The sequence below is a fragment of the Melanotaenia boesemani genome, chromosome 14, assembly GCF_017639745.1.
Source record: "Melanotaenia boesemani isolate fMelBoe1 chromosome 14, fMelBoe1.pri, whole genome shotgun sequence".
Classification (NCBI taxonomy): domain Eukaryota; kingdom Metazoa; phylum Chordata; class Actinopteri; order Atheriniformes; family Melanotaeniidae; genus Melanotaenia; species Melanotaenia boesemani.
The window spans coordinates 28,561,795-28,574,001 of record NC_055695.1 but is presented as its reverse complement, the minus strand read 5'-3'; the positions used below and the strand labels follow the sequence as shown (position 1 = coordinate 28,574,001).

General features: G+C 41.0%; 1 protein-coding gene across 2 annotated transcripts in view; it reads right to left on the bottom strand.

Annotated features, from left to right (window-relative positions):
• shroom2a (shroom family member 2a) overlaps positions 1-12,207 on the bottom strand; it is a 43,738-nt gene that overhangs the window by 4,164 nt on the left and 27,367 nt on the right. Inside the window, exons 4-9 of one of the 2 annotated variants that reach the window (XM_042005583.1) lie at positions 10,134-10,235; positions 9,787-9,804; positions 8,877-8,999; positions 6,112-8,512; positions 4,585-4,670; positions 119-724 (exon numbers count right to left, since the gene is read on the bottom strand). In XM_042005583.1, the coding sequence (XP_041861517.1) occupies positions 119-724; positions 4,585-4,670; positions 6,112-8,512; positions 8,877-8,999; positions 9,787-9,804; positions 10,134-10,235 (3,336 nt within the window). The remainder of the gene's footprint in view (positions 1-118; positions 725-4,584; positions 4,671-6,111; positions 8,513-8,876; positions 9,000-9,786; positions 9,805-10,133; positions 10,236-12,207) is intronic. The other variant, XM_042005584.1, reaches the window with a different exon arrangement.

Sequence of the window (12,207 nt, the reverse complement as noted above, 5' to 3'; positions counted from 1 at the left end):
GAGGCACTTAACTCTCAATAAGATCTTTGTACATGTGCTATAAAGACACAGGAGCTACATGAACTGTATTGATACTCGAAGCAAAACAGTAGCACATGTGAATAAAGAAAAGCTTTACCTGTTTGATTCCTCATCCTGAAGGGAGACTGGAGGCCTGTCGCTGAGTCTCTGTGGGGAAAACTGTGGAGAGGGTGAGCGTTGCCCCTCCATGCTGGACAGCCCTAAAGGTCTGTAGGAGGAAGCTGGGGGAGAGGAGGGAGGCTGAGGATTGGATACTGACAAATGATGTACTGCCCCTTGTCCTTTCTCCACAAGTCCCTTGCCCTGCTCGGAGTCTCCCTTTCCAGAGTGGGTGGGGTAAAAAGCTGAGTTAGGTTCAATCTTAAGGGAAAACTGGCCAAAGGCTTCCCTCTGGGAACTGGTGAGGGATTCGTGGGAGTTAACCTCCCAACATGTGGTAGGGGGAGGCTTCTCTAGCACAGAGGGCTTCCACCTCGGTCCAGACGGCAGCTCTGCGTGATTGTGGTCTACAGGCTGAGAGGGGCTGGGCTCAGTGAGACTCTGAGAAAACGACTTGGGTCTGTGGTTCACAGTGCCAGGAGCAGCTCTCTGTGTGCAGTCGGGATTGGCTCCTGTCATGGGTGGAGTGGGTGTCGCAGGGTAATTTTCAAACTCTGCTGGCTTTTCTTGCACTTTGCAGTCACCTGGAGCACTGTCAGAGAACCTGAGGAATACAATTGAAAGCTTTTAATTACACAGCCAGGCAGTGGGGACTATCATCTGCAGCTCATTCAAATAATACACTGTGGATCTCCAGCAGCCACTATGATTATGCCACTATGATAAAACCCACGTCTCCCTCTCTGCTCTTTTCTGGTAACTGCTCAGCTGGCAGCCTGAAGAGGAATATTTCACTTCCCACAAAGTCTGCACAGAGGAATAAATAATCCTCCAGAGCAGAGGAGCACGCCAAGATTACTTTTTCCTGCCTGAATCATATTTACAATTTAAATCTTTGGAGATGACGTTGGGTATTGGAAGTCTGGGGAGTCATTAGAGGCCCATAGTGATGTTCATGTAAACACACTTAAACCTTTAAGTGTTCCATCATTCAGTGTAATTTAACCATTCAGCACAGTGAAGAGCTGTCATTAACGGAGCCATTCGGGCGGTTTTGTGTGCATAACGAGCTTCTTGCACACAGATTACATCTCCATGCATCCTCCTGCACAAATTTAGTTAGGCAGCACTCAAAGACGTTTAACACTTAAATCATGCAGCTTTGATTAAAGGCACCATTGATTCTGCAGTCACAAGATAAAACACGATGACTTGTGGGCAGACAAACGTCGCAACTCAAAGCTCCCGATTGGGATCCTTACAAGCTGTAACAAGTTACCCAATGAGCAACTGTTGCTGCTCACACCCTCCATCGAGCCTCAGCTTCAGCTCAGTGCAGTGTGAGAATCTTGTGGAAGCATGAAACATGATGCCGGAGAGATTAATGCCATATCCAGCTGGGGGGATACGAGTTACTGTATAGTTTTATGATGTAGTCCATCAACCAATGACATATTTTGATGTCAAATGTAATAATTTTGAAGGGAAGTCATAAAATTGTCAAGATGAAAAGCATTCACTGCAGTAAATTAAACACTGTTATTCCACTATATTATACTTTTTTGTTTAATATGAGATATATTTTTTGGTTGTTTTTATTTGTAGCAGATAAGGACGTGTAGGCCAACTTACCCTACATGATGTTTTAATCCAGTCATTTCCACAAGCCAGAGTTTTAAGTGGGTGTCCTCTCTGTCTACCAGCTCTGTGTGACTGAAGCTGCCTGCTTTCCACCTGTATCAGTATCACTATCTGGGTGGGGGAGCTCATCTCCCAGGCTTTTCAATGACAATAACATCCTCTGAGCTGTTGTAATGCAAACGTGAGAGTCATACGGTGTGGCTCAGACAATGAATTGGTTACTCTACACCTCCCAATTAGTTTCACCTAACACAGTTTAGATAATGCACAAAGACTCTTGAATAACTGGTTACCAACATCAAGACATCTTTAATGCGTCACTTTACAGATGAAGAGTGTTGCAAAGAGTTTAAAATGTTCTGCTTGGTTAATACCTACATCTTTCTGTAAATACCTGATGTAAGACTGGAAAAAGTTGGCTTCCACTGAATTGAGGGATGGAAGGAAAATAAAACATATAACCAAAGGACAGCATTTCGAAACAAGGAATGATCACAATCTGTCACCGTTTACAAATGACAAAAATATCAACAGCAACAACTTTTACCGAAAGACATCTTTGTTAAAACAGTTTAATCCAACGTCAATGATCCACTTGATATAGAGAAAGTTATTTAAACATGCTTATAGGAACTATTCGAATCATAGCTGAAATAAATATTTCCACAAATCATGATGGAACATAAGCATGTTAGAGTAAACTACACCTTACCATCATCATCTTCAGGTACAAAAATAAAAACAAGCCACGTCTACAGGGCTGATAGCTGCTCTGTGATCCTCTGAAGGTGCACAGCAGTGATTTAAGCTAAATGCTAACCTCAGTCTTTTCAGTAGCTAGAGTCATGTTAAACAGGGAGTACAACATATGAAATCATCTGGTCCATACCAAGTCTTAAAATAAGGGTAAATGCTAACAACAAGCTTTGTTAAACTGTCATTATTCAACAAAACCTAAGGCAACATGCAGCAGCAGCATATAAAAAACTACACAAGTACACCATGATTCAACACAACCACATTTAACCTCATACAGAAAATGATTCAGGTTATCAGTCTCTCGCATCATGGTGGAGGAATTTTGGCCCAGTCTACAATGTTCCTTCATTTCCTTGAGATTTGCGGGCATTTATGGCTCTCTTATAGTCCTGGTGCAGCATTTGAAGGTCTGGACTTTGACTAAGTCATTTCAGTACCTTGACTCTTTAGTAATTTGAGTCATTCTGTTGTATGAACCAGATTCAGCAAAGTTTTGGCTCTTAAACAGATGGCTTCACATTTGACTCCACAATATGTTGGAATACATGGTTGACTAAATTACTGCAAGGTGTCCAGGTCCTGTAGCTGCAGAACAAGCTCAGATCATCATTCTTCCACCACCGTGCTTGACAGTTGGTAAGAGTTGCTTGTGCATATATGGTGGGTTTGGTTTTCACCTAACATGTTGCAGTGTATAATTACCAAATATGTCCGGTTTGGTCTTTTTCAACAATCTTTCCAAAGGGCAATGTAGTTTTTTCAGATGCAGCTTTTGCAAACCTGTGAGAGGCTGCTTTGTTCTTTTTAAAGAGGGTTTCTCCTGCAAACCTTATAAACAAATCAAACATGTTAAGTCTATTTCTTTTTCTGTTGCAATCTTTAAGATTTAACACACCAACTGGCTCCAAATTACTTATATTGTTTCTCTAAGATTAACTCTGATATCTTTTCTCCTTGGCATTGTAGTAACACATAAATGAAACCAGCCGACACCAAAATGAGGTGACTGCAATTACTGATTATCGATTAAACAAGTGCATTTGATTAGCAGCATGAGAACAGCCATTTGGGATATATTGTATGTAAAGATGTGTGTAATAGGCTATAACTTCAGCATACACTTTCAGTCAATAATTTGTTCTCTTCAAATTTTATTAAATTATTGATCAATATTTATTTAACTGGTTTTTGCTGTTGTTGTTTTGGAGGAAATTCAAAATGACCAAAAGACAAGAAAAGAACATTTACCACACTATTCTGCATTTTACCTAAATTTTTTGTTCAGTAAATGATACACTGAAATATGCCCTGTGTTGTCACACATGTGAAGTTGCACTTCTGAAATTTTAAGACCATATGATTTTTTATTAAATCATGTTTAGAACTGAAACAGAGTGTAATTTCTTTTCATATAACCATATAATCCTCTTCATCTAACATTACTATGTTGCCTTGCCAACATGCCAAACAGCACAAAACAAAGTGTAGCTGTGTCAGTTTTGCAGGTATTTAATAAGAAAAGTCACAAAATACTAAATGTCTGAAGCAAATTTCAGAGCAACCCACCCAATAAACTGTCATGACATTTTATTCAAATTAAGATATGTCAGTGTGTCCCAGAGTGATTTGCCACACAAGACTGCATTTTAAAGAGCCACATCACAGTCCTGAACAATAATGTCATTACGCAGAGAAACAGATCTTATTGGTGATAATGTCATGCCTTCAGGCTGGCCCCTTGAACTTGGGGCGTCATTGCATTCCAGTAGAGGGTTGAAGAAATACTTCCTAACTGTCATAGACGTGGTCAGAAGCCTCGCCTACACCACTTAGGCTCCACGAAACAACAGAATGCGCAGCCACAGAGACGGCTTGTGTTGTCACAGCTGCACCAAGGCAGTGCCACTGCTACGCCTCCACAGATAATAAAGACTTCAGTGTTTCTCTACAAGATTATCCCCCTTTTCACTGATAAAGCTCAGAAGCAAAGCAAAATAAACAACAAAACTACAACGATTACTCTCTGATAGACATCGGTGTTTCCATTAAATGAAATGTACTCACCTGGTGTCAGGGCTGAGCGGTCCAGCAGGTTTACTCTCCGTCTGGGAATATACTGTGTCAGACTTTCTTGAAGGAACTGGAAGTTTCTGTAAATGAGGTTGAACAAACACAGACTCACTTATGCAAAAACATTCAAACGTGAAAGGCTTCCAGCCAAAGACCAAAGTTAGTGTCGTTTTCTTTTTGTTTCTTCTAATCTCTTCTAATTCATGTTGTAGCTTCCTAGTTTCTCACAGCTGGGGGGAAAAAAAAATCTGAATCAGCAAGCTAACGCCGCTGTCTTAAGCTGAGGGTGTGTCACCAAGTACAAATATGGATTAATATTTGACTTGGCCTTTCCCTTTGTTGCTTTTACTTCAGTGATGACAGCAATGAGATGATAGGTTTGATGCATTAGCAACTTATTAAAACCAAGTTACAACTCTGCTCTTGGTTTATTAAAGATTCATGTTTTGTTTCCCAAAAGTCAAAGTGTATTTTATTTGCTGATGATACAACTTTTTTTGTGTAATGGGGAAAACTTAAAGCAGCTTCTGGATGCAGAGGAAAATGAGTTTGAGTTAGTTAAAAATTGTTTGTTGCCAACAAATTATCTCTTTACTAAACAAAATGAATCATACTTGGAAACTGCAGAGCTAATAACAATTTTTTTTACATACATCATTCATTGATTTTTTATACCGCTTCGGGGTCACGGCATAGCTGGAGCCTAACCCAGCAACTAGCAGAAAAACATGCATGTCTTTGGATGGTGGAAGAAAGCCAGAGTACCCTGAGAGGATCCACGCATACACGAGGAGGACATGCAAAATCCACACATAAAGCTCTTTGTCATATACTGTATATTTAGTTGTACAGTATAAAAACAATAACAAAAAAAAATATTGTGAACCAACAAATCCATTATTCAGCCACACTGAAATGAAGAGATTCAGTAGATTACAACACAATTTAAATCATGTAAAAAGCAAATAAGAACCAATTAGCATTCTGTATCCAGAAACTCTTTAAAAAGAGGGATAAAAATAATTAAATAATCTGTTTAATAGCCCCCAAGTCTGGACAAAATGCAGTTATTTATTGCAGATCTGTCACTTGTGTCAAACTGTGGACCTGCTGATCTAACCACTTAAAAACAAGCTCTACTTTGAAGTCTTTTTTTATGTACAAAAATGATAAAATAATTATCATAAAAAATGAAATCCAAAAAATCCAGTTGTGGATGTTAGAAGTGAATTTATAAGTCGCTCTTGTAGTGATTGATGTGTCTAAATCATGTTTTGTTGTTTATCTTTTTCTTTTATTTAAATGTCCTATGTTTTCATATTTTAATGGGTAGGTGCTATATGAACGCTAGCTTCTACCTACACACTTTTGGTTTTCCATGTTTTTTTATTTCTTTATGTCTATTACTTTTACTATACCAAACAAATATCACCTAACCTAATGGACTTGTAATATCTAATAACTCCAACAGAATGTTTAAGTGCTTCTGAGATTAAAGGCATTGAGACTTTTGCGCCTCACCTGGCCATAGATGTCTGCTGAAGGTGATGATCGCGATCTCTCATGAAAACAGGTGCTCTTGGTTCTGTCCTCTGATCCTGGATCCAGTATGTTGTCAGCTGATCGGTATCGTCCAGAAGCTTTTTTCTCTGGAGGTTTCCTCTGTATATTCCACCTTGCCTCATATTCAGCAAATGTGCCCAATCTATGCTGATCTTGGCTGGACTGCGTAGCGTAAGGAACACTAGGGGCGTCCTCAGTGTACTCACTGCCCATGATGCCTTCCAGTATGTCTACTGTTGCACTGCAAGCAGCAAGATCTTGGCCTTGGATCTTGGTATGGCTTTGAAGGGATGTTTGATTGAAGAATCCTGGTTTCACAATTTCTTTCAAGAGTTTTTGCTGATCTAGAGAGGAGTTTCCTGTTTCGGTTTGAGCTGCATATTCATTAACCCCAAAAAGATGGATTTTGTCTGGTTCAGAGAAAGATCTAACCTTCTTTTCTGCAGGGAAGCGCTTCCGGCCACCAATGCGAGTTACATGGCCGCTGAAAAGTCCTGAATTACTTGCTACTGACTCTGTGACTGTCGGCAGAGGGTTCACATCTTTGTGAACATGTGTTGAGGATTGGTAGCTGGGCAGAGACTCAGCGGTGGAGTGCTCGAGTAAAACAGGCTCTAGATCTTTTCTTCTGAAAGAGGTAGCCATCAGCACCCTTGCTTGTGCTTCCTTCAAATGATCTTTATAGGTGTTGGAGAAAGAGCCATCTGCAGATGTTGGGGTGGAACTTTCAGTGGAGTTCCTGACATCTTGATCTTCCTCCGGCTCACATTCTGCACCAGGAAGAGCAGCTGCACTTCTACTTTTCTGCAACTTTGCTCTCCTCATCTGGATTTCATTTCTTAGCGTGGTGGCAAATCGGTTGCTGCGCATCATCTGCTTGCTTTCAGGGGACTCCTCTAGGCCTGCAGCATCCATGGAGAGAGAATGAAGCATCGGCGTCGCCTGGGGGCAGATCTTGTTGCTTGACTGGCTGTTATGTTTGAGGTCTTGGGGCAATTCTCTGAGCTGAGGTGGCAAAGACGGTCTGTTTGGAGGATTACTGATGTGTGAGGGTTCTGAAATTTGTGTATTGTGTCCTTTCTGGCCTCCCCTTTCATTAGAGCTGGGTTTTGGTGCAGAGTCTTCTGGTACATTAGTTACTTGGAGCTTGCTGTACATGTTACCATCTTTACTGTGTGAGGAGTGTTGGGTCAGAGGATATTTGAGTTTAGTGACGGTCTGTGGGCTAACAGAGCTCCAATCATTTCCAGTCTCTGTTAGATCCACACCTGACACACTCTTCCTGTCCTCTGGTATTCCTGAGAAAGACGGGGAGTTGGGCTTTGTGGGCTGACAAGTAGTGAAGCAGTAATATCGGCTATGTCCACTGCTCTCAGTGTTTTGGTCAGTGGTTGTGGAGGACAAGGCGGTGCTCAAGTTCCGCTTCTGGTTCAAGTGTGGTGTGGAGCCGTTAGTAGGCAGCTCCTGTAAGCTGCTATAGTAACCACCTACACTCTGTGGCTTTGCTGAGGATGTGGTCCAGGGCTGAGGATAAAAAGTGCTTTTGTCACTATGGTGTTTTTGATGGAAGGGCTGGCTAACATGTGGGACTTGCTGAACATCACAGCTAGAGATGGAATGCTGTTTATTGGAACTGAACTGGGCGTGACTGAATTTATCAGATGAAGTGTAAACACTTTCGCTGTCAATCTTTGGGGACATGTTATGGCTGCGTCGGGTTTCAGTGGAAGGCTTAGAGGCCGAGTGCGAGTCAGATCCTTCGGGACGTGCTGTAACCAGCCCTCTTTCGTGAACCCGTGCTGCAGCAAAGCTATCGCTGCGTGCAGGTGGAGGAGGAGGGGGAGGAGATGGTGAGGTGGTCTTCTTTTTCTCAGGGACGTTCCACACTGGTCCAAAGCTGGTTCTGCTTGAAGTTGAATGGCGGCAGCCAGCGGAGTCCTCAGCATGTGGACCGTCGTGGGCTGAGCTAACTCCTGGCATCTGAAAGTATGTGAGCCTGTCATCCTGTCTGACTCCCTCTGCAGCCAGACTCTGACCGTTCCTGCCGTTGTTGTGCTTTCCTCCTGTATCCCACTGGCTGACTTTATAAAGCATGTTCTCTGTCGAGGCAGCATTGCTTTTAGAGATTGTGTAGTCTGGAGTGCTAGAGCTGGTGGAAAAGGAGCTGTAGGCCGAGTCTCTCTTCCCTCCTCCGAGGTGCTCCATACTGTTGTTTGACTTGGCAGGAGACAGCTGGCCAGCAGGATATGAGTGTGAGACATGCTCTAGGCTGTCCATGCTGCCGAGGGAGCTGAACTGGTCAGACACTCTACACAGGTTCGTCTTCTCCCAGCTGGCTGAAAGATCAGTTGCGGATGAGCTGGAGGTTAAAGAAGATTACAGTGTGAGAAAATGTAAACAGCAGCTTGTTTTTGTTCTTCTAAAGTAGAAATGTACCAGAGCTTGCTGTTTACAATCAAACAGCTTAACCAGCTCATTTCAGGCCCATTTGATTAGATGTAGATCCTCTCAATTTTACGTTTTTTGGACACCAGATAATGCAGCAACAGGAGTAAAATCAAGCTAAACACAACTTTAAAGATGCAACATTTGAGTTTAATTACAATTCAAAAACTTGTGTTTTTGTCTTGGTTTACAGTGCACATAATATATAAAGTTAATTAAAGGGGCTTGGTGTCCAGCTGTCAGACTAGAGGGAAACTTCAAGATCTCAGATCTGTTACCTTGCGTCATATCTGGTGTGCCAGATTGCCGTGGGTGGAGACTGTGTTTTGCCAGCCTCTGATTGGCTTTCATTGAACTTGGTTGAGTGCCAGGAGTGAGGCCTGCTTATGGGTTCATTCCTCCTGCAGAAAGGGCAAAAACACAGACTGGATTAGAGACCCAAACCCTTATAGAAAACAGTATGTGCTTCCTCATATAAATCAGTAAATCTGAAAATCAAAAGTAAAGGTGGAAGTCAGGGATACAAAATATAATCTTGTTTAAGGCCAGATGCACAATTCTTCCCCTCGATCAAAAAGTTCTAGTTTATATGCATTTACTTTGACGTGTGCTTAATTTTTGCTTCTCATATGTACAAAGACCTTACATGTATGTTAACATTTTAATTATCACACTGAGAAAAAAAAGCTATGTAAATATTTATTTATTCAGCATTTTTTCATGTTCTTGGGACAGTAATAACAAGATTGAATGTTTTTAACAAATGGTTGAGAAAACAGTTAACATGGTAGCAAAAAAACTTTATATTATAATAACTACAAATCTGTCTCTACCAAACAGTACAAGAGGCAGTTAAAAGGTTATATCCATGTTTTTGAAAATCTCATTAATTTATTTATTTGAAATTTTTGAGAACATCTTTCGGCCCTCAGTGAATGTAAAAGTTTTTGAGGATATCTCATTTTAAAAAGGTATATTCAAGAATTGTATTAATACATGCTGTAATTTAAAACAATTATAAGAACAGTAAAAGAAAGAATTAAAGGACATTTTTGGGCATCTGTTTCAAGAAATGACTGCAACATTTTTAGATTCACTCCAACAATCCTAGATGAAAAACAATTTCCTTCTAATAGTTTTATTAGACAGATCCTATCAACTGTTGTCAATAAAATAGTAAAAACATACCCTTTATAGCAGTTCTTTCTGGATAGCATGTAAGAGGATAAACAAAAGACAAATTCATTCCTAGTACAAAGTATTTTTACATTTTACTAATAATACAATGCGTGCTGTACGAGTAGGGTAAACATTATTTATCTAATGACATGAACCATGAGCCACTGCAGAAAGGCATGCCAGTGAGGGCAGGTAATGGACCACAGGAGAGCTGCTACGAGAGGAATGATGGTGACGTTATTACTAGATGAATGATTTCTATGATTACAGGCTTAGCGCAGGCAGGAGGGAAGTAGAGGTAGAGGAGGACAGGGGAATACGTACTACTTTTTTACAATGAGGCCACTTAGCCATACCTCATGGAGCTTCGCAAAATCTTCGTAAGAAAGCTTCTTGCCACATGCACGTCATTCTCAGAGGGCATTTTGTGAGCTACAATATCCACCATTTTCAAATTCCTGGGCAGCAGGGGGGAGGGAACACACATAAACACTTAGAGCTGACTGATAACAATCAGGACAAAAACACCAGCTTACACTGAAATCTGGTGGATTGTTGAACATTTATGGACATTTGTGTGGTGCTGCAGGGAAAAAAGGGTCAGAATGTCATGAAATCACCTGGACAAACACTTCCTAAATCTGTTGTGATGTGAGTTTTCTAACTGATGGTACAACTTTGTAATCTGTGTAATCTACAGCACTGATAGATGACGTTATAGTGCCCTCTCCTGGACAAAATAGACTAATTTCAAGTTAAGACAATTATCTGACAGAAAGCCAAAATATGATGGACAGAACAGTATCAACCATCTCTTGTTAGTTTTGTTATCTGAGCAGGATGTAGTTGAGGTGAACTGATTGTGGTCAGACTTTGACATATGGTCCGTGGGGGGAACTCAAAGCCCAGCATGAGACCGGGGGGCTTAAGAGAATACAGAATCTCCTGCACAATCAGATCAGCGACCTCACCGCTTCATCCAAGCTGTCGTCTGCCTCCCAGACAACTTTTCTGACCCCCCCATCACGTCCAAAACTGACTCAGTTGGACAAGGGAGTTTACTCCTGGAGTGCTACTATTAAGGTAGTTACCTTGTATGAAACTAGTGACCCATTAAATTCTGTTAAGGGAAACATGACCAAATTCAGCAAATCCATTTTCTGAATCTAAAAATCTAAAACTTCTGAAAAAAAACATCTAAGTTTCTCATTAGATAAAAGATTGACCTAAAAAGCTGAGGTCAACATTTCCTGCCCCCGTTCATTAAGGGTGGTTAAAATAACACATATATGCATCCTTTTCTCCCTCAGATTGAGACAGTGATTTTGTTAAGCTCAATAAAATGGGGCAATTCCACAAAATGAGTTCTGGATTAGAGTTAAGGCCTATTTGGAAGACAAAGACAAGCCAACAACATGGAGCTGAGTCTTCCTCGTCTCATTTCAGTCCCCGTTTCTGGGGCACTACCAGCTAACCACACATGGCGCCTGCTATTGGTATGCAAATGAAGCTGGTTTTATTAGGCCTATCGTCAGGGCTACAGCTGGGCCAGCACAGATATGCTTGGAAAGTGAATCAGTTGGCTGCAGTGGGGGCAGGGGGAGTGATTGTTTTCTGAATGATCAGTTTAGAGCCTGATTTCACACAAAATGTGTCCAGTGCCAACCAGTCCAAATTAAGAAAAATTCACCTGGCACATACAGTACATAACACCTTTGAGCAAAATTATGCTCAGTTAATTAGTGATACTTTAAAAGAGTGTTTTCAAATGACAGATTTTGTTTAACCTTTAAGATTAATTTACATTTGTGCTTTGAAATGCTAAATCTCACTGATCATGGCTTAACCTAAATGATGGATGACCTCTGACTGAATGATAAGACAAAGCATTCACAACAATAGCAGGGTATTAGGGCCAAAAGCCAAGAAAAGAAGGCCCCAACATGTTGCCTAATTGTCCTTTACATATAAACCAATAAAAATCTGGAGGAATGGCAGCCTTCATGCTGAAAAGTTTCAACTGGAAGAAGTTATTAAAACATTTAATAAAAGTTCAGCCAGACTCACCGAACACCTGGACGAAGGAACACAGGAATGGTACAAAGAAGAAATGTTGTATCCTAAAAAAAAAGTCCAATAATATCAGGCTGGAGCTTAGTTTGGACAACAAAGTGCAACCACTTGCACCCGTGAGCTGGTCAGACACCACATTCCTCGGACACTTCAAAGACAGGCCAAAATAATAGGACATGTGGCGACTGAGATCCAAGCATCATCACACAACTCTACACCTGTTCCTCCAACATACAACTTACAAACAGATCATTCTCAGTACTAAAACTAAAAGTTTTCCTATACAGATTTACTTTGAACTGAGGGGGAGATTTCCTTCAGGATTACTGGGGTTTTTCCCCTGAGAAGGGGTAGAAA